Here is a 22,010-nt window from a genome sequence, read left to right on the forward strand (position 1 = left end):
GACAAATATCCTCTAGCTGAGAAATAGAAATTCTTTTAGCATTCTCAAAGGTCTCAGATAAAAAAATAGAAAAAGCATGGGGAAAATGCCACTATCCCTCATGAATAAAATCAGCCAAGTGCAGCATCCTCCCTCTGAAAACATCTTGCTCCAAATTAGCTTACTCCGCCAGAGAGGAACTCCCTAGCCACCGATCCATCCAGAACATAATCTTATCCTCATTTCCAACAGTCCACCTCTCCATGTCCAACACAAACTGCCACACTTTCTTCAGCCTCAACCAAATTGAAGAAGATTTGTATCCCTTTCTGAGAGAGCCGTCTTCGTTAACAAACCTTGCTCTGAAAAAATTACTCATAATGGAGTCTTTATGTTTAATCTTCCAAGCAAGCTTTCACAGACAAGCTTTATTCATGTCACGAAGCTTCCTGATACCCAGGCCCCCTTCAACCTTGGGCTTATAGCTATCCTCCCATTTGACCATAATTTTCTTCTGTCTCATCCATCGTTCCATAGTTTTAATGGAAGACTAAGGCCACCAATAAACTGTAAAGTTGTTTATTGGGATGCTCAAAACAACTGATCGAAGCAGCTCAACCTGACCTGCCATCGATAAGAGCTTCCCTTTCCAAGCCGACAATCTACTTTTAATTTTATCCATCAGAGGCAAAAGATGATTTTTTGTCACTCTACCTTTAAAAATCTCTACTCCAAGATACCTTGTCGGGAACCTAGGCGCCTGAATTGCTAGCCAGTCGCTAATAAATCGCTTCCTGTGAGGCCTACCTTGCCAAAGAAAACTTTGCTCTTGTTCAAATTAAAATGTTGGCCTGAATAATCTTGATAAAAAAGAATAAACATTTTTTACATATTTAACCAACACATTTATGAAAATAAATATATCGTCAAAAAATAGCAAGTGGGTTGGAGTAACCACTCCTCTTGGACCCGACAACGACTTGAGAGTTCCCTCTACTACCATTTTTTTTTACGCCTCTGCATAGCACTTCCTCAACTAAAATAAAAAGAATGGGAGAGATGGGATCACCTTGATGAAGACCACGCCCCGCTCCAAAGAAACCCACTAACCCTCCATTGACTAACATGGAAATCCTCGAAGTAGATAGGATTTCTTAGATCCATAAAATCCATGTTTGCGAGAAACCAAACTTCTGTAATACTGCATAAAGGAACTCCCAAGACAAGGAGTCATAGGCTTTCTGGACATCAATTTTGATCCCCATCCCGCCACCCCAAACTGCAGAGAACATCAGATTTGATAACTCAGAAGCAAGACTAATATTTTCAGATATTATCTTACCTTTTTGGAAGGCGCCTTGTTCTTCAGAGACTAGCTTGGGAAGAAGTGCCGACACTCTACTCGCCATGATTTTGGATAGCACCTCACAAAAGAAATTTCCCATGCATATAGGCTGGAACTTGTCAAGAGAGTTTGCTCCCACCACTTTTGGGATGAGAGTAAGGAAGCAATTATTCACTCCCTTTGGAAGAATTCCCACTCTGAAAAAATATACCATAGCCCTACAAAAATCCTCTTGCACAATACTCTGAACCCTTCGAAAGAACAATCCTGGAAAACCATCGGGACCAAGGGAGCTATCCGGATCCAAAGCCCACACCATTATTTTTATTTCTTCTGATGAAGGAATAGCCTTCAAAGAAAAAACATCCCTTCTGAGAGCACCTGGGGAATGCAATCCAGCAAACTAGTGTGAGGGGAAGTCGATTTTTGCCCATAGAAATCTTCATAAAATTCTGAAATGTATGAAGATAGACTTTGCTAATCATCAATCCATGATCTAGCCTCATTTTCACAGTGAGGTGAAAAAAATTTGAGTTTTTGTCCCCGTCTTTCATCCACCTTTGCTTAGCTTTTTGAGACCATAGATTTTCCTGCATTTGAGTAGCTTTGAGCAAAGTTGTCTTGGCATCAGCCTCTTTACCAAACAGCTTGTTTGAGTTTAAAAAATATGTTACCTCAAGCGTATGGTATATTGTAGCCAACGGGTCGATCACAGGGAGATTAGTCACTCTATCTTACCTACTCTAAGTACAGCAAGAGTGAACAAGGGATGGTTGATTTTAGATTATGGTCCTAGAACATGCATATAACCGAAAAAAAACGACCTACACAATCAACATCTCAATTAAACAGTTCTAACGCTGGATTACTTTAATTAGAGAAGTAAAATAAATGCTGCAAATAACAACTAAAAAAAAGAATCTACAAATAATAATGTTAAACTAACAAATAAAGAACTGAAATAGAAAGCAAGTAAGTAAAGAAAAATTCTCAATACATCAGCCAAATTTCCGGGAGAGGCACTACTGTAGGCATCACCTTCAATTATAGCACATATGTAAATAAGAACACATGGAAAAAATAAATAAAAGAAAAGCATAAAAATCCAAATTCCACTACTTGTACTTAAATAAAAATCTTAATTCTACTAATAAACTTTGTCATACCTTAATTATGTGTAAGCTGAATTGAAACTTGATTGATTTGGAATGATGGTATTGGAACAAAATTATTGATGAAAAACTTGCTCTCTTGAACTTAAAAACTCTTGATTCTTGTCACTTGAACCAATTTTTTTCCTAAAACTAGAAAGTTTGAAAGCTAGAACTATGGATTGCACTAATTAAATTAACTAACTATGAACTAAATTAACAAAGTAAACTAATAATTAAACAAACTAACAATTAAAAACTGAAATGCATTATCATTAATCACTTGAATAAAAGCTTGAAGAAATATAAGGAGAGAGAGAAGAGAGCTAAGTATAAACTAAGCAAAAAAACTAGAAAATAAACTAAGGGGAATAATCATCCTAAGAGGGGGGAAGGGGATTTTATAGGGCTTTGGTCTTGCCTCCTTCTTTCTACAAGTCTTCTTTAAGAAAAGAAAGAAAATAAAATAAAATTCAATCTTAGTAAAAATCCTCATTCTCTGAGATATTGTGTGAGGAAAGAGAGAAATTGTTTTCAAAATTAACAAATTTTATTCTTTCCCTGCAATATTAACCAATATCTTGCAATCTTGACTAAATCAGAAAAGAATCTCTGCATAGCATCTTCAAGATCTTATGAGGTGGCAAGGAGAGAGAATAATCTTCAGGATTTTGTAGGAGAGAGGATGTGGTGCCACTAAGTGGGTTCCTTTGGACAAGTTAGTTCAAGCTTGGACCAGTTCTTGGTTCACTTTAAGCACTTTCTCTTGTAGACTTAGAAACTATAAAAAATAAATAAATAAATAAACAGAAGTAGTACTATCCAAAGTGGGGTAAAATATACATTTATATCCCTAAGATTTCACACATTATTGTGCTCATCATAGTTCTTCAGTCATCCCTGTAGCCTCTATAGCATCATGCACTGAACTCAATTACTCAATAGCTTTCCTTACTTCATCTACATTAGGAAAATTATTTCTATCCCACAACTTGATACACAATTTAACCTGCTTAAGTTTCTAAGAAAAACATAAATAGAATTCCCTATAACCTCCTTATTCCACACCTCCTTAATAAAATTATCGAACTTTTCATTCTCCACCCAAAAGTTATTGAATCTAAAAGGAATATTACTTGGTTTTGGTGTGACCACCGATACAACTAGAATTGGAGCATGATCAGAAGAAGTTCTCAAAAGAACTTTTTAGTAGATGTTTTGAAGAGATGTAGCCACATCTTATTACAAAAACTCCGATCGAGAATAGTGACCACATGCCCTCTTCTGCGATTATTTGTCCAAGTGAAATTCTTTCCCTGAGAATGCACTTGCACCAACAGACAAGCATCCACCATCGCTTGGAATTCAGCCTCAAAGCTCGCAATGAATCTCCTTGGACCCTTTTTCTCATTAGATAATAAGATGGTGTTAAAGTCCCCTATCATAGACCAAGGGATAGTAGGGAGAACCACTGATCCTATTTCCATCTAGAGCTCTCTACGCCTGACCTTGAAACAATTTGCATGAACAAAGGAAAGACCTACATTACACCCAAACCAATTCACTATGACTGAAACTTGTTGTTCAGATACAGAAATAATCGATGGGTCAGGGGTACTAATCTTCCAAAGAATCCAAAGATTTAGAACCTTGTCCAACCGATTATTATGGATCAAATCCGCAGCATACCCTAATTTTTTGATCAATAAAGAAGGGAAATCATTAACCTTCACCATCGGCTCAGCCAAGCAAACTATATTTGGGGAATGATCCCTAAGAATGGATTGTAAGGCCCTAACACCAGCAACCTTCTTCACACCTCTGATATTCCAAAAAAGAGCTTTTATCATTAATAATGCTTAGCGGCACTATTGTCCAACCAACACGCTTCTTACTAGCCTTACCACCTTTGGACGCAGCCATACTGCCCTTCTCATGAGCAGCAATGGCTCTATCCACCTGCTTCACTCCATAAAAACATGAGCAACCCTGCCATCTGTAAGCACAGTCCCAGGCAGCTAGTGCACCACTATGTCTTCCTCGCGAAGCTGAGACTGTTCCGAAGGAATGCTCTCCCCCCATAGGTAACAACACCTCCACCCCCTTTGCCCTTAGTCGTCTGACTTCTCCTAGGCTGAGAGAATTGAGCCATAGGGGCAAGGTCTGAACTAACCTCATACAAACCGGCCTGGTTCAGAGACTAGCCCTGAGAATCGTTTTCCTCCTCAATTAAATTTTCATCTGATTCACCCACTGAATAAGCTTCAGAATCTGCCACCTCACCCTCCTGCATTGCTAGCAATCCTAAATTTGAATTCAAATCTTCAATCGGCTCAATCAAGGTTGACTTTCCAACAATGTTCTTAACTAACAAGGAAGATTCCAACACCACTTGAATATTTTCCCTTTCAGCCACTCCATGGAAGGAATTATCTATTGGAGATAATTGAGAATCCTCCCCAACCGATCTTTCCTTACTAGGATACCAAGACTGATTTGAGTTGGCATGTGACGAGTCAGCTCCATCCTCAACGTACATAGTGCCTGGAACACTCACCGCCCGTACCTGTGCATCTTCCTTTTCATCATCAAATTTTTTTTCCAGCATGCTCTGACCTAATTCCCAATTCTCTTGCAGTATCTGCACCATTCTAATCCATCTTTGTATTAAACCTTTTGACAAAACCCAAACATCTTTGAAGTTCCTGGTTCCAACCGTTCCACCTGCACTTCGTCGACGCGAATGGCTACCTCAGAGACATCCACCTCAACCAAAAATCTGGCAAAGTGACCCATTAGACCTTCCCTTATTCTGCGATCTATGGCAACAGGATGACCTACCGCCTTGGAGATAGATAGAAACACATTCTTATGCCAATAATCGAGTGGAAGGTCGGGGAAACGAATCCACAAGAGTTTTGTCCATGATTGCTTCTCATGAATATTGAAGTCCGGCTTTCTAGTGTTGAAAACGGATCATCTGTTCACCAATTTTTAGAGGACTCCTCTGCCAGACTGCCGCCTTGTCCTCTTCACATTTAAATTGAAAAATAACATATCCTTTCCCTAAGGGATGCATCACCACACCTTGGCTCAATTTCCAATTCTCTTATGCTTCCTGGCATAACTTGTCTAAGGAGATCGGAAGAAAATTAACACGCCCTATCAAGGCAAATATAAACAACTATCTTTTTTATTCATAATCCTACTGAGGAATTACGATCCTCCTTATGTTACCAGCCTGAATCGGTTATGGAAATGACTCTATAGCAGGCCATGCTACATTGCCAATAACTTTGGCATAAGACCTCTTAGGAGCAGACCGTTCTTCCACTCCTTCTGTCTGAACAGCTTGTTCTTGAACCACTGGACCTCGATCTAGGTGCTCCCTCGCACCACCATTGTTCTCATCTTCATCCTGCGCATTCCTCACCTCCAGACCGCTAGCCATTTCTCCTCCTCCTTGCTCTTTTTCACCACTTTTAGAATCACTCTTCAATCTAAAAGAGAGGGGCAAGAAAATTTTCCTCAAAGTTAGTGCTTATACTAAGGAAGGAACCAAAAGATGAGATTACTCTAGCCGACTCATCTCTAAAGACTCCTCCAACACCTGTGTTCCCTAGATTTCCAAGAGAACAGCCATCAAGATTTAGCTTGATCCACATCCGTTCAGGAAGACACCAAAAAAATTCCAACACTCTCTCTGCTCTCAAGAGAGGAACAGAGATGGACGACTTTTTCAAGGTAATCAAATATGCCACTGAAGAGATTCTTCCTTTGAAGTTGGGAGAGAGTAACCTAAGATCGCTCACGTGAAGAAGAAGATGACTTGGGGACCTCTGGCTACATCTTTAAATCTGCGAGAGTTCCTTTCTAACCAAACAAAGTAAGGAATAAGAATAAACCCAAACCCAGCAGACCACACTCCTTTAAGAACAATAGCATTAGCTTTCTAAGACCACCATTTACCATTGGCAACCAGTCCTCACTAAAAGTTTCATTCTGGGATATACCAAATAATTGAACAAATGAGCTCCATAAAGAAAAGCTTCTTTAGTGTCCAAACACAACTCACATCTAGAGGGTAGATACACCCCTTTAGCCTTGACCTGATCATCACATGGAATTTTCTTATGAAATAATCTCTAGCCAAAAACTGATTGATGAGGAAGGAGATGAGAGTCCCAAATCAACCTTGACCAGCTCACATTAGGAGAAGATTTTCACAATCGCTCCCAAGCTGATTTTGTGGAGAAATTTCCTGAAGGAGATAGGCCCCAACTACACACATCTTTCATATTTCCCTAAAGAAGTATAAAACCAATTTCCCTCTCGATCAAATCTTAAAACCCTTTTATCTGCGACTGGAGAGTTGACGACCTAAACTTCCCATTCTCTCTCTCTGTGGTGGGAGAGTCAACGACTATAACTCTCTCTCTCTCTCTCTCTCTCTCTCTCTCTCTCTCTCTCTCTCTCTCTCTCTCTCTCTCTCTCTCTCTCTCTCTCTCTCTCTCTCGATCAAATCATAAAACCCATTTCTTTGCGGTAGGGAGAGTCGATGACCTGAACTTTTCTTTGCTCATGTTGAGATGATGGCTAGAGAAGAATCTACGAACCTTTAAATTTTGCAACAATAAAAAGTGACATAATAGGGCTAGGGAATATGTATTCTTCTTTCCGAAGAAAATTTTATGGATCTTTCCAAGTATTTCTCTTTCTTTATGTATCTAAGATTAAAATAATAAATGTGAATCCAATGACTTAAATCAAATTGATAAAATCCAATGGTAAAAAAATGGTAGCATACTTTATTCCTGGATAACCTGCTAGCATGCCCAAGCCTTTTCCTATTCTTATTGATACCCTCAAGGTGTCAAGCTTTTTGTAACTTTATTTTTTAGCCTTTTTGGTATGATGATTTTTTTTCCAATGAGGGTAATAGTTTCATTTTACAAACTTTCTTGACAAAGACAATTTCTTATAATGACATATATATATGTAACTTTCATCTTATTTTTTAAAATCTTTTTTTATACCCCTATTATATAAACCTTCTTTTGTTACCCAAAAAAAAAATTTATAAATCTGTTGAGAATAAAATAAGGAGCAATTAAGAGAAAGTGTCAAATACAATATAGTGATGTTATTCAAACACTCCCTTTATTAGTATTTAATACTTATACCTTATGGGAAAAGGGAAGGTATGCTAACAGGTTATAATAGAATTAAGAATGTTAGCAAGGCATGATCGTTGGATTAGTTGGGGCAAATCTACACCATTGATATTCTTTTGTGAAAAACTATCTTAATATTCTGATTAATGGAAAAATGTAGCGGTGGTTGGGCAACGGTTCTTGGCGTGGGATATAACCTTCGAAAACATGGTGAGGCCGTCAAAGCACCAGGCAGTGGCACTCAAGGTGGGGTCGGATCTGGTAGCCTTCCACCGATGTGATATTCTGGCCTACCAAGACACTCTCTATGTCCACTCCTCCGCCAGTTCTACGTGGACTACCTTGTCATTGGCACCGTCGACTTCATATTTGGCAATGCCATCGCTGTATTCCAGAACCGCGACATCCACACCCGCCTCCAAGACTCTGGACAGAAGAACATGGTGATGGGCCATGGGAGAGCTGATCCAAACCAGAACACCCGGCATCGTCATCTAGAAATATAGGATCGAGGCCACCATCGATTTATAAATGGTGAAGACCAGCTTCCTGACTTAGCTAGTAAGGCCATGGAAACAATACTCGAGGACCATCATAATGCAGTCCAAATCACTGACATCATTGATCTCGCAGGATGGCATGTATGGAACGGTGATTTCGCACTTGACACACTGTTTAACGGCGAGAACAAGAACACGGGCACTGGGGTGGGGACTTCAAACAGGGTGGATTGGAAAGGTTACAAGAACATGCATCACTAATGCAGCCGAGGTTCAACCCTTCACTGTTTTCTCTTTCATTGCCATTAAAACTTGGTTGCCCTCCACTGGCTTTCCCTTCTCTCTCGGTGTGATACCCTACTTTTTAAACCTAGTCTAATTACATAGTTGACCCGGTTTAACCATGCAGGACCCGAACCAAAGAGGGTTAAGGCGGGTTCCTTATTGACCATGATGGGAAGGGTGACTTTGAACACAGGTTGGCCAGACAAGTCCGAGTCAGTGCCAGAGGAGACGGGTGTACCCAAGCCGTGCACATGCACGTATCATAAGGCCATGTACGGATAATGCTGGTATGTAGCTGTATCCTAAAGCATATACGTATAATATACCGTGTGCCGAGAGTCGAATTCTATCAAAATCCCACTTGTTGGCCAATTTTCAGCCCTCAGGTGGGCGGTCACAGGTGGGCGCATCCGCCCACCTGAGTGACCCACCCATATGGTTAGTAGTGGTTTTTAGAAAGTATAAATAACATTATTTTGTGTTTTTCAATATCTCATTTATTACATTTAGAAGTTGGTGAGAAGATTAAAGAGGAGAGAGAAAAGAAGGCAGAAAAGAGAACGGAGAAGAGGAAAAGGGAAGGAAGAGGAGGAAGAAATGGATTTATGCGGCGCCAAGGTTTGATCTTCCATCCCGATGCCAGAAGAGTGATCCCCAACACGAGATCTACGATTAGAGGTGAGCAAAGGCTATGTTTCTTAAACTTTCACCAAACCCAAGTAAAACCCTTGATTTGGGTAGAGTTCCTTGAGGCCTTGTAAATCCCCCTTGAGATGATGAATTTAAGGTTTAATAGATAGTCTATATGTTAATTTTGAAGGATTTGAAGAAGTGTTTGCAAGGTTGGAAAAGCATTGGTGATTCTTGAGCAATGAAGTGATTTTTGGGGTTTTGATAGAGTTCTTGAGCAAAGAAGTTTAGATGGCTTCCCAATCTTCAAATCTAACTTAGATCTAGGTTAGAATCATCTTATAAGACATTGAATGTGTGGAAAATGTGATTGGAAAAGCCCCATTTGATTCCCCAAAGGTTGGGGGAAAGTTTCAGCGAAAAACGCATTTTTCCGCCCTCTCAGGTGGGCTGAGACCGGTGGGTCGCGCAGCCCTCCTGAGGGCACCCACCTGAGAGGGTAGACCCTCGGGGCCGACCGGTGGGCCGACCCGCCCACCTGAGATGACCGGTGAGCCGTGACAGGTGGGCTGTCCGACCCACTCGAGAGGCCCCCAACGTGATTTTTGTGTCCGAATGGACCCAAAATGGACGTGCGACCTTCTTTTATGATTCTAAACATGATTTTGTCATCAAATCTTGTTATTTTTTACCCCAAAGTGGTGAAATACTAACCCCATTCACTTATGATATGTTCACCAAAATTTACGTTTCTCGCGTCGGATCTCACCCGTACCGGGCGTGAGTCTTTGTACACGACAAGTAAGTGGGGAGAGGATGTTTGGATTTATTTTAAGGCTTGTTGTGCATCATGCAATTGTATCTAGATTAGCCATGTCATCATGCAAACTATGTGTAGCTTAGTCATCCTCATATGATTATAATATGCGTGTGGTGTTCTACTTTCTCAATGCTAAGTGATGATGTGCTTGTGTGATGAATGATGGGATCATTGTGCATGATGGATTATTATACTAGATGCCATAGTCGGCTTGAAAACGAGTGCATTGGTGGCCCGTGGAATGGGACGCGGTGGCACTATGCAATTGTACTACGTTTCTCGCATGCGGTTTAGGATTATCATCTTCCCGTGCTACGACCCTTCCCAATAGGAGTTGAGGTGTTAGGTTACCATTTGGGGAGAAGCAGTGATCACGGTTGTCGGGTCACTGTGGCGGTTAGACATACGCCCAGCTGGTCATTAGGACAGTCGACAACCTCAGTGGTATATTCAAGAGGGACAATCGTACTGTTTTTAAATTGCTGGAGTCAGCACCTTTACTTTTTGTCATTTACTTTTATGTTGAGAGCCGGTAGTCGGCATGCTTTACTTTTTCGAGTACTCACGGTGGGCCTTCTCCGACAGCCCTATGGGCGTATCGCGGGATGAAGTTCGTGGCTCGTACCCGGAGTATATGCGCACTGTGGTTGTAGTAGCACTAAACCAAAGACTTAGTAATGTTGTTTAGGTGGATGTGATTTAAAATGAATTGCATAGCATATAGTGCATATGGTTGTGATTGTTGTGTGCATTGTTGTGTGATCCTTTTTTTCACTTACTGAGCTAGTGAGCCCATCTCACGTGTACACCTCTTTTTGATGATTCTGCAGGTTACCCGCCTGAAGATCAAGGGTCAAGCCCCACAGTTGAGTTCCCCAACGAGGATTGGTGGGTCCCCGAGGAGTGTGAGCATGGCACAGATTGCTTGTGCGAGGGTTGTGCTGCGGGACCGCAGTATTGACGCCTTGCAGGGTTATACTTTTTGATTCTTTTGTTGATCCCTTTTTGTGTACTTGATACGTGAATTGTTATTCTTTTTGTGTAAATATCATGGCTGCGGGCCCACATGTAATTATCTATATACTATAATTTGGGTATCAAGTATATTGGGGGTATTTACAGGTAAATTAAGTCTTTCGCTGAACTTTTGAATGTTTATCTTAGATGTGTGTATGCTGTGGTTGGGTATTGTATCAGATGATCCTCGCAGGTTTAGGTTAATCGGAGTTAACCCGATCACCGATCCGGTTCTGTGTGAATGGGGTGTGACACTCGGTCTTTGAATGCTTTTCACGCTGACGTTAACCTTGCTCCAAACAACAAGGCAAGGTCAGGAGGAGTCACCAAGATGTTTTGACGAACTTTGTTGCAGTGGGGAGAAAGATGAAGATGAAAAGAGAAACGAGGAAGAGGGAGAGAAAGATGTGAGCATAGTAATAGGTTGCCTACAGTTGCAGACGAAGTTCGCACAAGGGGGAAGAAGAAGATAGAAGCGAGAAGAAGAAAAGAGGAAGACTGAGAGAGATGTGTTAGGAAATCCAAATTTTTTCATGGAAATCTAACTGACATCTCGCTTCCCAAAAATACTGTATCTGGGTGAGTTCTATACTATTGTTAGTCACTATGTATTTTAGCATTACAATAAAAATTTAAATCTGACGATTTATATCAATTTCCAGCTAATCCAACGACCAAGGCTTGCTAGCATTCCTAATTCTATTGTAATTTGCTAGCATTCCTAACCCACTCCCATAACTTATTTAAGATTTACGTCATAGATACAAAGAAGCACTAAGGGTTGTGTGAAAGAAACACTTATATTTGAGTGTTTGTGACTTTGAGGGCCAAGACTAGTTAAGGAACTAGAACTGTAATTGGATTATGTCGGGTTGTGTCATAATAACAAAGAAATACTTATATTTTGGTATTTAAGTGCCTAGAATAATTGAGGAATCGGAAAGACGTCCTGTTATTAAATAAGACCGAATCCAAGTGTTGGGACTATTTAATATACAGGATTGTTATGGGAAAGGCCCCTTGGAACTAGAATCAGTAAAAAGACCATCCCATTTGACATCCTTAGAAATCATGTCAAGTGTCAAATTTCAGCCAACTAGATACTACCATGTGGAAGTCAATTAAAAAAAAAAACAAAACAAAACAAATAAAAGGCTAAGAGATTGCTTTCTGGTTGCATTGCATAATGGCATCAACATGAATGTGATTTTTTTTTTAATTACAGGAATTGAGATATAATTTCGTGCGCCTCTATGTTGGGTGATATGGCTACGTGATTAGGCATCTTTCCTCCCCCAACCACCAATAAGAACATTAATAATACAAAGGAAAAATGCCAATAGAAAGGGAAAAACTATTGAATTAATGTCATTACATGGGAAGATTAAACGATAGAGTTTGATTCTAAAAATTCACACAATGCAATACCATGACCTTCGAAGAGCTGTTCTCTCCACCTTATAATTGTGAGAAGTTCTCTCTCTCTCTCTCTCTCTTTTGACTTAGTTACCCAATTGGTCGCTCCATCTATTTTGTAAGTCATCACTTGATCTCTTTCTTGTCTTCTTATGGAATTTTTTATTCCAAAGGATCAAAATCACTCCATTCACTTTAACATGATTACATGGAGCACTCTATTATTCTGATACCATGTAACTTGCTGACTTAACCCTATGACGTCCCACTCCTACCTTAGATGTTCTTTACCCGATCCAGTACCACCGGGTTTCACTATCTAACATCTTCGGATCTTCACCTGACATTGTGACATGCTATTACTGTAGCCCAAATAGGTTTGGGTTAACGGACCCAATCAAATCCGACCTGGCCAAATTCTTCATCCATGCGAAGATTTCAATTAAAGAGATTTCATAGACTTCAATGGTTCAGATTTTTTTTTTTTCGTAATATGAGTTCAGAATTTCAGGTGTTATTTTCTTCTTGGGACCATAACATTCAATTGGAGATTGAATTGGGTGGGCCCAATACCACTAGATCTAACGGTTGATATCATTGACTTGGCCACCTTCCTTCTCAAGGAAGTTTCATTTATATCCGTACTCCCAACGACCAGGTCATCATCTGGTACGGACAGAAGCCTAAAAGGTCTGAAGAGTGAAGACCCCTTATCACGTTTAGCAGAAGAAAAAAAAAAAAAAGACCCCCTTGTCTCACCCTTTCTGTCTTTCACATTAGGGTTTCTCTATAGCTTTTTGAATCAGCTTTTCTTTTTTCTTTGGGGGGGGGGGTGAAAGAGATTAAAAGTGGATTAAAGAAGGAAGAATGGTTGTCACTTTCTTATGAATCAATAATTTTTAGTGATTTCTTTTTGTAGAATTGCTTTTGATTTGGACTGAGGATAAGCATAATCCTTCCTTTCCTAGGTTTCTTCCTCCTCATTTCTCCTTTTATGTTCCTTGTGACCTAAGAAATCCATTACTATCTCTTTACCTATTTCATTTGATAATCTTTTATTGTGGTTTCAAAAGGTGAGACTGAAAGTGGATTCTCATTTCTCTGCTTATCTCTGTTTACTGCAGAGTGGAAGAAGAGAGAGGTTGGAGAAGACAGAGAAGATGGAGAAGGCATCATCATCATCATCAGCTAAGAAGAAGGGAAAGCAAAAACACACAGAATTGATCGATTTCGTGTTTTCTTGGAAACTAGAAGATGTCATGAACAAAGAGCTTTACAAAGAACAAGTTTGCCACTATCATCTCTCTTCTTCTTCTTTTCTACATTATAATAATAGCTTTAGTCTTCATAAAAGGAGAAATATGTTTTCATTTTCTTGTGTGATAACTTGTTCGTCAAGTTTGGATTGCGCTGGGTCAATGGCTGGTCAACCATCTGAAAATGTATGGAGGAGGCGAAATAAAGCTCATAGTCATTAGCCCATCTTCATCCTCATGGGCTTTTTAAAACAAGCCCACATTGGCATAAACTTGCCCAGGAAAAAAGAAGCATGAGAACTGTTACGACATTGAACCGGTTCGGTATCAGTTTTGTGTCGTTTACTTTACCTGTACAATTTTCCCCTTTCTTATGTTCTTCCTGTCATTAGGATCACAGATTCCAGACTAGTTCTTCAATGGGAAATTCTGTGTTCTTGCCATTTCTGTCAAACCCTGAACTTAGATGGAGGTGGGAGCTGTTCTTCTTTCTCTTAGGGACATTGGTTTGGAGTTCTATCGTATGTTTTATTCTATATTTTGGGTATGATCAAATTTCTGGTTTATGAGCTTTCAAGTTTTGCTTAATTAGTTGATTCATTTAGGAGCTTTGCTCATGGTGGTTTGCCTTCAAACCCTAGAAGATCAAAAACTCAAACTCGCCCGAATCAACTCGGGAAGCCCTTTTTGCAAAAGCATTCTCTCATTTAGTTTCTTTTTTTTTTTGGTGTGTTTGTTTAATATTTTGTGTTTCTACAATCTATCTCCTTTGAATCGTTTGATAAGGTTGACAGCTGTTTGACTCAGATGTTATGCGGAGTCTAACTCAGCTTATTCAGGCAGCGACAGTCTGAGTTAAACTTCTAATCTCTTATTTTTTTTTTTTTTTTTACCAGAACGAAATATTATAAGGACAAATATAGAATATGGGCTTGGGTTCTATACGTCACTCTTACATGTAATGTCATCTCCCACGCCAAACCAATTGACGCACAAAGGGGATGCCTCACTATTTGAATAAAGGAGGGAAAGGGGCTACTAGGTGAGAGAATGTGAGCCTAATGTACATAGACGTAGATATCTACTACACAGCTTTCTAAAGATTCACCTAGCCATAGTGTATACAATTTCGCATCTATACTTTACCTTGCTGCAATGGTAAAGTTGCACAATTACCACGTAGTGGTCACGGGTTGGAGTCGTGAAACAGTCTCTTTGCAAAGCGGGGGGAAAGGCTACATACATTATGACCCTCCTCAGACCCATCAAAGTGTTGGGAGCCTCATGCACTTGGTACACCCTTCACATTGCTGATGTTTTCATGTATTGCATATTTAGCAGCTACAAAATCTGCCACAGGTATAGCTAAACTGTTTGATCAAATCAGAAATATTAAGCAGCAAATTTAATATTTCCCATGTCCAGTTCACCATATAAACAAACTTGGAGTAGTTGAAGTAAGGATGCTGAGATGGATGAGTGGTAAAACTAGAAAAGATAAAATATAGAAAGAACAAATTAGAGTTAATCTTGGAGTAGCACCGATACATAATAAGTTGTAAGAAAGTCATTTGGGGTGGTATAGATAGCATATCTTAGGACCATAGTACTAGGTGGTAGATTTGATTTAAATCAAAAGACCTTAACAAGCCCAGGGAAAGCCTAAAATGACTCAAGGAGAAGTGGTGAGGAAAGACAAGCATATCTTAGGACCATAGTATTAGGTTTCGGTTTTGAGCCTAGTTTTGTTCAGGTTTGAAACCAAAATGTTTCAATTGAAACCGAATTTTTGTTCCAAATATTTACGTTTTTTCTTTCAAGTTTCGATAGTTGGTTTCAGAGGCCGAATTGCAAAATAGGTATTGAAACTTCTAGAACACCCTATTTTGGGCCCTCTAAACATGGTGGAACATTTAGATTTTAAAAAATCACACCCAAAATGGTAGTTTGACTTCAGACCCTAGGTTGGTATTATAAGTTGTATACATTCTCTAATATGGCCTATTCCACTCAATGTTTAACACTAGAACACATAATTCAAGTTAAACAACTTAAACATGCATTAGGAATGAATAGACATCAAATCATAAAACATTTCATAAATTATGCATGCATATAGTATGTTTCAATCACATCTATTGAAGTTCAACAATAGTACAATATATGTAATGAGTTACCGCTAAATGCCCATCCTGGAGTCCTAGAGACTCTTAGTATAGAAACGAGTGCTAGACAGGATCAAAACCACTAGAATGTTGTTGCTGGTGTTGGATCAAGTTATCCTTTAATCGTATCATAAAAGCTTGCCAGGTCATTGTATAGCAGAAGAAACGATCGAAGTCCTCCACTACAACTCTATAAATGAAATCGTCAACCAAATGGAGGTAATTTAATCTAGGGTATAGATCTACGAACTGTGAGGAACTTGATTAAGATCCACTTCTACTGGATGGTGCCTATGTAACTGTCACCAACATGTATGGTGGTTATGGAACCGGCACCGTCATGTATAGCTGGGGTGTTGTGTCACACCCTGCCTTACATTAGGCCAAGGTGTGCGGCACTGGATATCTTACCGTACTAGTCAGCTTGAACCACCAGGATCTAATGTAGAGATGAACTTACACAAGTATAAAATCTTTTACCAAATCAGAGTACGCATATAAGGGAAAATTTATATTTTACATAACCCATGGTGATTAATCTAAATGATAAATAATAATTATAGACATAATTGAATTATAACTCACGATTACCATAATATAATCACATCTGACAACCATAATAATTAAACCTTAAAGCAAAGGAAATCCCAGTCCTCCACCACATGTCTCACTGACACAATCTCACAACCATTGCCGAGTCTCGATCCACTCTAGCTCAGGTTCCATCCTCTAAAAACATAAATCCACGAGGGGTGAGCTTCATAGCCCAGTGAGGGGTGAGCATGCAATCACACACACAATATCATGATGCCAACACACTCACAGTAATATCCACAGATGCACAACTACATGATCTATTTTATTTATAAATATCCGTTCTAGTTGCTAAATCTCAATATATGGGTGTAGTTGCTATAAGCAACGTAGGTGGTATCCCCTTCCTAGTACGTCGGGCCTCAGAGATACAAGCTAGTTGCAAACAGGAGTCAGCCAGTCCCGAAAAGAACCTCGGTCCCCTAGCCAACCCCTAAATAGTAATGTAGGATTAAAATCTCAATAAGATATAATCCTTAGACCCAATAGATCACCATAGATAAATTAAGAACACTAAGAACAATGAGATATAAACTATAATCAATAAAAACGTACTTTGTTTGGGATTCATAATAAAGTAAAACGCAGTGGAAAACCTTCTGATCCACGTAGCAAGGTACTTCTCCTCTATTCACCTATGATCACTAGCTAGATGAGGAACTTGAACGCACAAGAGAGGAAGCCACAAGAAACCCTGTCTCTTTCTCTTTCTCTCTCTCTCTCTCCAGAATGTATGTTGTGAATAAGATTAGGGTTAGAGGAGGGACTTAGCTCTCTATTTATAAAGTTTCCCAATGGACCCACTCATCACAAGTCCAATGGTTAACTAAAGCCCACACTAGCTAGCCCATGTTAAATTAATTAAAACATGTATGTCTCACTTAATTATACCATATAATTAGCTTGGTTTTATTAAAGCACAAAAACACAATTAATATAAGCCTACATAGAAATATTCTAACATTCTCCCACTTGGGCTATAATTGCTATCAATTTTTTAATACTTATATTGTCCTTAAAAAACAATCTCAGGCTAATCATCACCTTAATGCACATGCCTTTATAATGGTCTAGAGACATCTCTAATAGTTAATCCTATCTCATAGAGTCTCAGATACCGAATCATGGCGGTAACTGCATCTTGTAAATGACACAGGACTTTCCATGGTCACGAGAGCTCTCAACTCTACTAACATGGATTCAATATGGCAGTGTAGCAACTGGATAACACCCACATAATGGTTCCATATGTGTTATCCCCTTGTTAATCCAATTTTTCTCTCCCTTAAGTGATATAATCACATTTGAGAAAATTCTTTATGGATCCAATGAACCTGTATGTCTTATCTTCAATAACTCGAGTTATATTTTATGTGCTATAAGACATACCTTAAGACTAATAATTGAATGCCCCAACCTTTGCTCAAGGTTAACACATATCTTAAGACTTCAAACATTTATATATATAACATGCCAACATATAAAACACCCACGTGTTAAATACAACAGTTATAACAAAATTGCATTTTATTGAATAGAATTCCATGCAAAAGACAGTTAATATATAATCCCAAAATTTATCAAAAAGGTAAAAAGTACAGATGAAAATTTTATTACACAATAGAGCAAAATAAAATATCTCCCACTAAACAACTGCATCCCATGATGCTCCTAAGCCTATGCTAATGACATGTCTCTCAAAAACATAAGGGCGAAGGCCTTTAGTCAGGGGATCAGCTACCATATCATCTGTACTAATATGCTCCACTGTGATGTCACCTTTCTTAATCTTTTTCTTTATGGTCAAATATTTGACCTTCATATGCTTAGACCCTGTGATACCCTTATTGTTGTTAATAAGCAACACAACAGAATTATTATCACAGTACAACTGGATGGGTCTAGCCATAAAATCAAACACTGTCAACTCTCTTATGAGGTTCCTGAACCAAATTTCCTGAGTAGCTGCTCCATAGCATGCTACAAATTCTGCTTGCATAGTTGAAGAAGTTATCAATTTATGTTTCGCACTTTTCCACGATACTGCCCCACTGCCATTAAGAAAATATATCCTGATGTGGACTTCCTGTCATCCTGACAACCAGCAAAGTCATTGTCTGTATAACCTACTAGCTGTAGGTCCTGAACATGTCTTTAAATCAATATATAACTCTTTATCCCCTTTTAAGTACCTTAAAACATTCTTGGTAGCAACCCAGTGATCGTGACCAGGGTCTGATTGATATCTGCCTAGAACTCCTGTTGCAAAAGCAATATCTGGTCTAGTACAAATTTGAGCATACGTGATACTTCCAAGTGCACTGTACTTTCTTCATTAAATCTCTCTCAATGTTACTTTTAGGGCATTGTAATAAGCTCAGTTTATCACCCTTGAGAATTAGAACATTCCCAGAGTTGCAATCTAGCATACTGAACCTCTCCAGAACACGATCAATATATGCCCTCTGAGAAAGACCTAATAGTTGGCGAGAACAATCCCTATGGATCTCAATGCCAAGGACAAAAGACTCATCACCAGGGTCCTTCATGTCAAACTCCCTAGATAACAGTTGCTTTGTCTCATGCAATAGTCCTAGATCACTGCTTGCAAGTAAGATATCATCCACATAAAGTAGAAGGAAAATAAATTTGCTCCCACTGACCTTGTGATATATTCTTTGATCTACTTGGTTCTCAATAAAACCGAATGAAGTCATAACACTATCAAACTTAAAGTACTATTGCCTTGAAGCTTGCTTGAGCCCATAAATAGACTTATTAAGTCTATATACAATATGATCAAAACCATTCATTGCAAAACCTTCAGTAATTCAATAAGCTCCCAAACACCATTATGTTTCATCGATTGCATCTCATCTATCATTGCATCCAACCACAAATCTGACTGAGGACTAGAAGTAGCATCTGAATAAGAAACTGGATCAATCACACAACCGATGTCGTAGTCATGTTCTCCCAAATAGACCATATAGTCTAGTGGTATGACTGACCTCCTCTCCTTGGTGGATCTCTTAAGTGGAGCCTCCACAACCACATCCTGAACCTGAGGAACCTCACAAGGAGCTATATCAATATGCTCCTGTATCTCAATAGGTGCAGCAACTGGTGTAGTAAGCTCTACATCCATCGGAATAGGTAGAGTAAATGATACAGTCGTCCTAACCTTACTACTGTTCTCTATAGTCTGAGAACAACTATCCTTCTCGATCACGTCAAGTTCCATAAACTTTGCTGCCTGTGATTCTACAATTCTAGTACCTCCGCAAAGGTTATAAAAATATACACTTTCGAATGATCAGGGTAAGCAACAAAGTAGCAACGAATAGTTCTGGAGTCCAACTTGCTCAAAGTTGGATTATACAACCTTACTTATGCAGGACAACCCCAAACTCTTAGATGGTTCATACTGGGTTTCTGTCCAGTCCAAGGATTAAAGTATCGGTATCGGTCGCCGTATCGGTCGGCCAAAATTAAGATACGTATCGGAGAGTATAGTATCGTATCGGAGATACACTAAGATACACTAAAGATACACACATAAATGGATAGGAAACATTTTTTTAAACACTTTTGCATAAAGAGTTTGTTAAAGAAAGCTATTGATAACATGTATTATGCATAAACACTAAATTGAGGGTATCGTACTAAGAATTCAAGGTTTGTAGTTGTCTCATGAATGTAAAATCGTTGTTCCCAACCTTGATTTCCACTTTAGTTAGAGAGAAATATGGCTGACAGCAACTTTGGAACAAAAACCCTTCAAAAAATCGTGTTTTTCTGAAAAATTACCCATCTTGGCCATTATATGACCATAATGCACTGCATCGGTACATACCGATACTCACCGATACGTATTGATACTCATCGATACGTGCCAATATATACCGATACGTACCGATCGGTACGTACCGATCGATACATATCGATACTCACCGATACGTACCAATACATACTGAAACGTACATTTTACCTCAATTTTATAATTTTCATAGTCGTATCGAGGCATATCGTATCGTATCGATGTGTATTGGTGGTGTATTGATGCATATCGGTATGTATTGTAGGATATATATCGATACGAAAGGATTTTAAAAATTTCATGTATCGTATCGATGTGTATCGTATTGATCGGCTAAATTTAAGATACGTATCGGAGGGTATCGTATCGGTATCGGAGATACTTAAAACCATGGTCCAATCCATAATTCAAAAGGAGTTAATGGAACAGCCTTAGTAGGGACTTGATTAAAGATGTGAAGGGCCGTCTTCAAAGCCTCACCCCATAAAAATTGAGATAAATTTTCCTTACTAACCATACTTCTCATCATATCCATGAGGGTGCGATTACGCCTTTTGGCCACCCCATTATGCTCAGGACTCCTAGGCATAATAAATTGACATACTATCCCAGAATCCTCTTAAGTATTTGGCAAACGGGCCTTTAAGCTGTCCAGCATCGCCATGTTTACCATAATACTCACTACCCCGGTCAGATCTAACAACCTTGATAACTTTTCCCAATTATTTTTTGACTTCAGTCTTAAAAATCTTAAATTTATCAAGAGACTCAAATTTTTCCTTAATCATGAACAGATAACCATATCGGGAATAGTTATCAATAAATGTGATGAAATAAAAATTTTTACACAAGGTAGCTGTATTGGGTCCACTGATGTCAGTGTGAATAGCCTCTAATAGGTCAGAACTATGGACTGACGATTTCTTCTTTATCTTGGTCATTTTTCCTTTCCAACCGTCTACACATGTCTCTAGGTCACCTTCAAGAAGTCAGACTTTATCAACCTTTCAACTCTTTCCCTAGAGATGTGACCAAGCCTTTTATGCCACAACGTGTAAGACTTCTCCTTAGGTAAAGGTCTTTTGAGAATAATTCTTTCAACAATATAAGAGACATAAATATCATGAGGAGCTAAACACAATCTATATAGTCCATAAGACATAGTAGTACAGTAACCAACCTTATTTGAATTGAAGAATAAATTAACCATAATGTTCTTTATTTCAAAATAGTAACCACACAAGTTTAAAACTGAAATGGAAATCAAATTCTGTCTAAAGGACGGTATAAAAAAATTATTTCTTAACATCAATTTCAAACCAGAGTCTAGAATTAAAATGACAGCTCCCACGAATTCTATGTCAGCTTGTTCGTTGTTCCCCACAGTGAGCTTTGATTCATCCTTATTTGGCTTCCTCCGGTTTATGAATCCCTGTATGGTAAAAGCAACATGGTTAGTTGCACCGCTCTCTAGCCACTAAGATCTGGATGAGGCTTCTGATAAGTTGGATTCACAAACAAGTGCCAAAGAATCATTACATACATGCTCACGTTTAGATAACCAAGTCGTGTACTTAGGGCATTCATTTTTCATATGACCTTTTTCCTTACAAAGGAAACAATGACCATCCTCATTCTTAAAAGAGGATTTCTTATGACCCAAATTGCTAGATTGATTAGACTCCTTATTGGTTTCTTGAGCAACTTTATTAGTATGAGATTTAGGCTATTTACCTTTATGAAAACTGGAGCTAGAAGCAAACAAGGTTGTGTGGGTTTTTTTCTTCTTCAGTTTTTCTTCCTTAGTAACAACTCTAGAGATCAAGTCATTAATGGTCCAGGTTTTATCTTGGGAGTT

At 38.9% G+C, this 22,010-nt stretch overlaps 1 protein-coding gene across 3 annotated transcripts in view; it reads left to right on the forward strand.

The window, feature by feature from the left end:
* Positions 1-13,152: 13,152 nt before the first annotated feature.
* LOC122081053 overlaps positions 13,153-22,010 on the forward strand; it is a 50,920-nt gene continuing 42,062 nt past the window's right edge. Inside the window, exons 1-2 of one of the 3 annotated variants that reach the window (XM_042648006.1) lie at positions 13,153-13,285; positions 13,442-13,603. In XM_042648006.1, coding sequence (XP_042503940.1) covers positions 13,478-13,603 — 126 coding nt within the window. In that variant the 5' untranslated portion in view covers positions 13,153-13,285; positions 13,442-13,477. Of the gene's footprint in view, positions 13,286-13,363; positions 13,604-13,623; positions 14,118-22,010 lie in introns of those variants that run through there. The other 2 variants (XM_042648014.1, XM_042648021.1) reach the window with 2 other exon arrangements.

Source organism: Macadamia integrifolia, chromosome 1 (genome assembly GCF_013358625.1).
Source record: "Macadamia integrifolia cultivar HAES 741 chromosome 1, SCU_Mint_v3, whole genome shotgun sequence".
Lineage (NCBI taxonomy): Eukaryota > Viridiplantae > Streptophyta > Magnoliopsida > Proteales > Proteaceae > Macadamia > Macadamia integrifolia.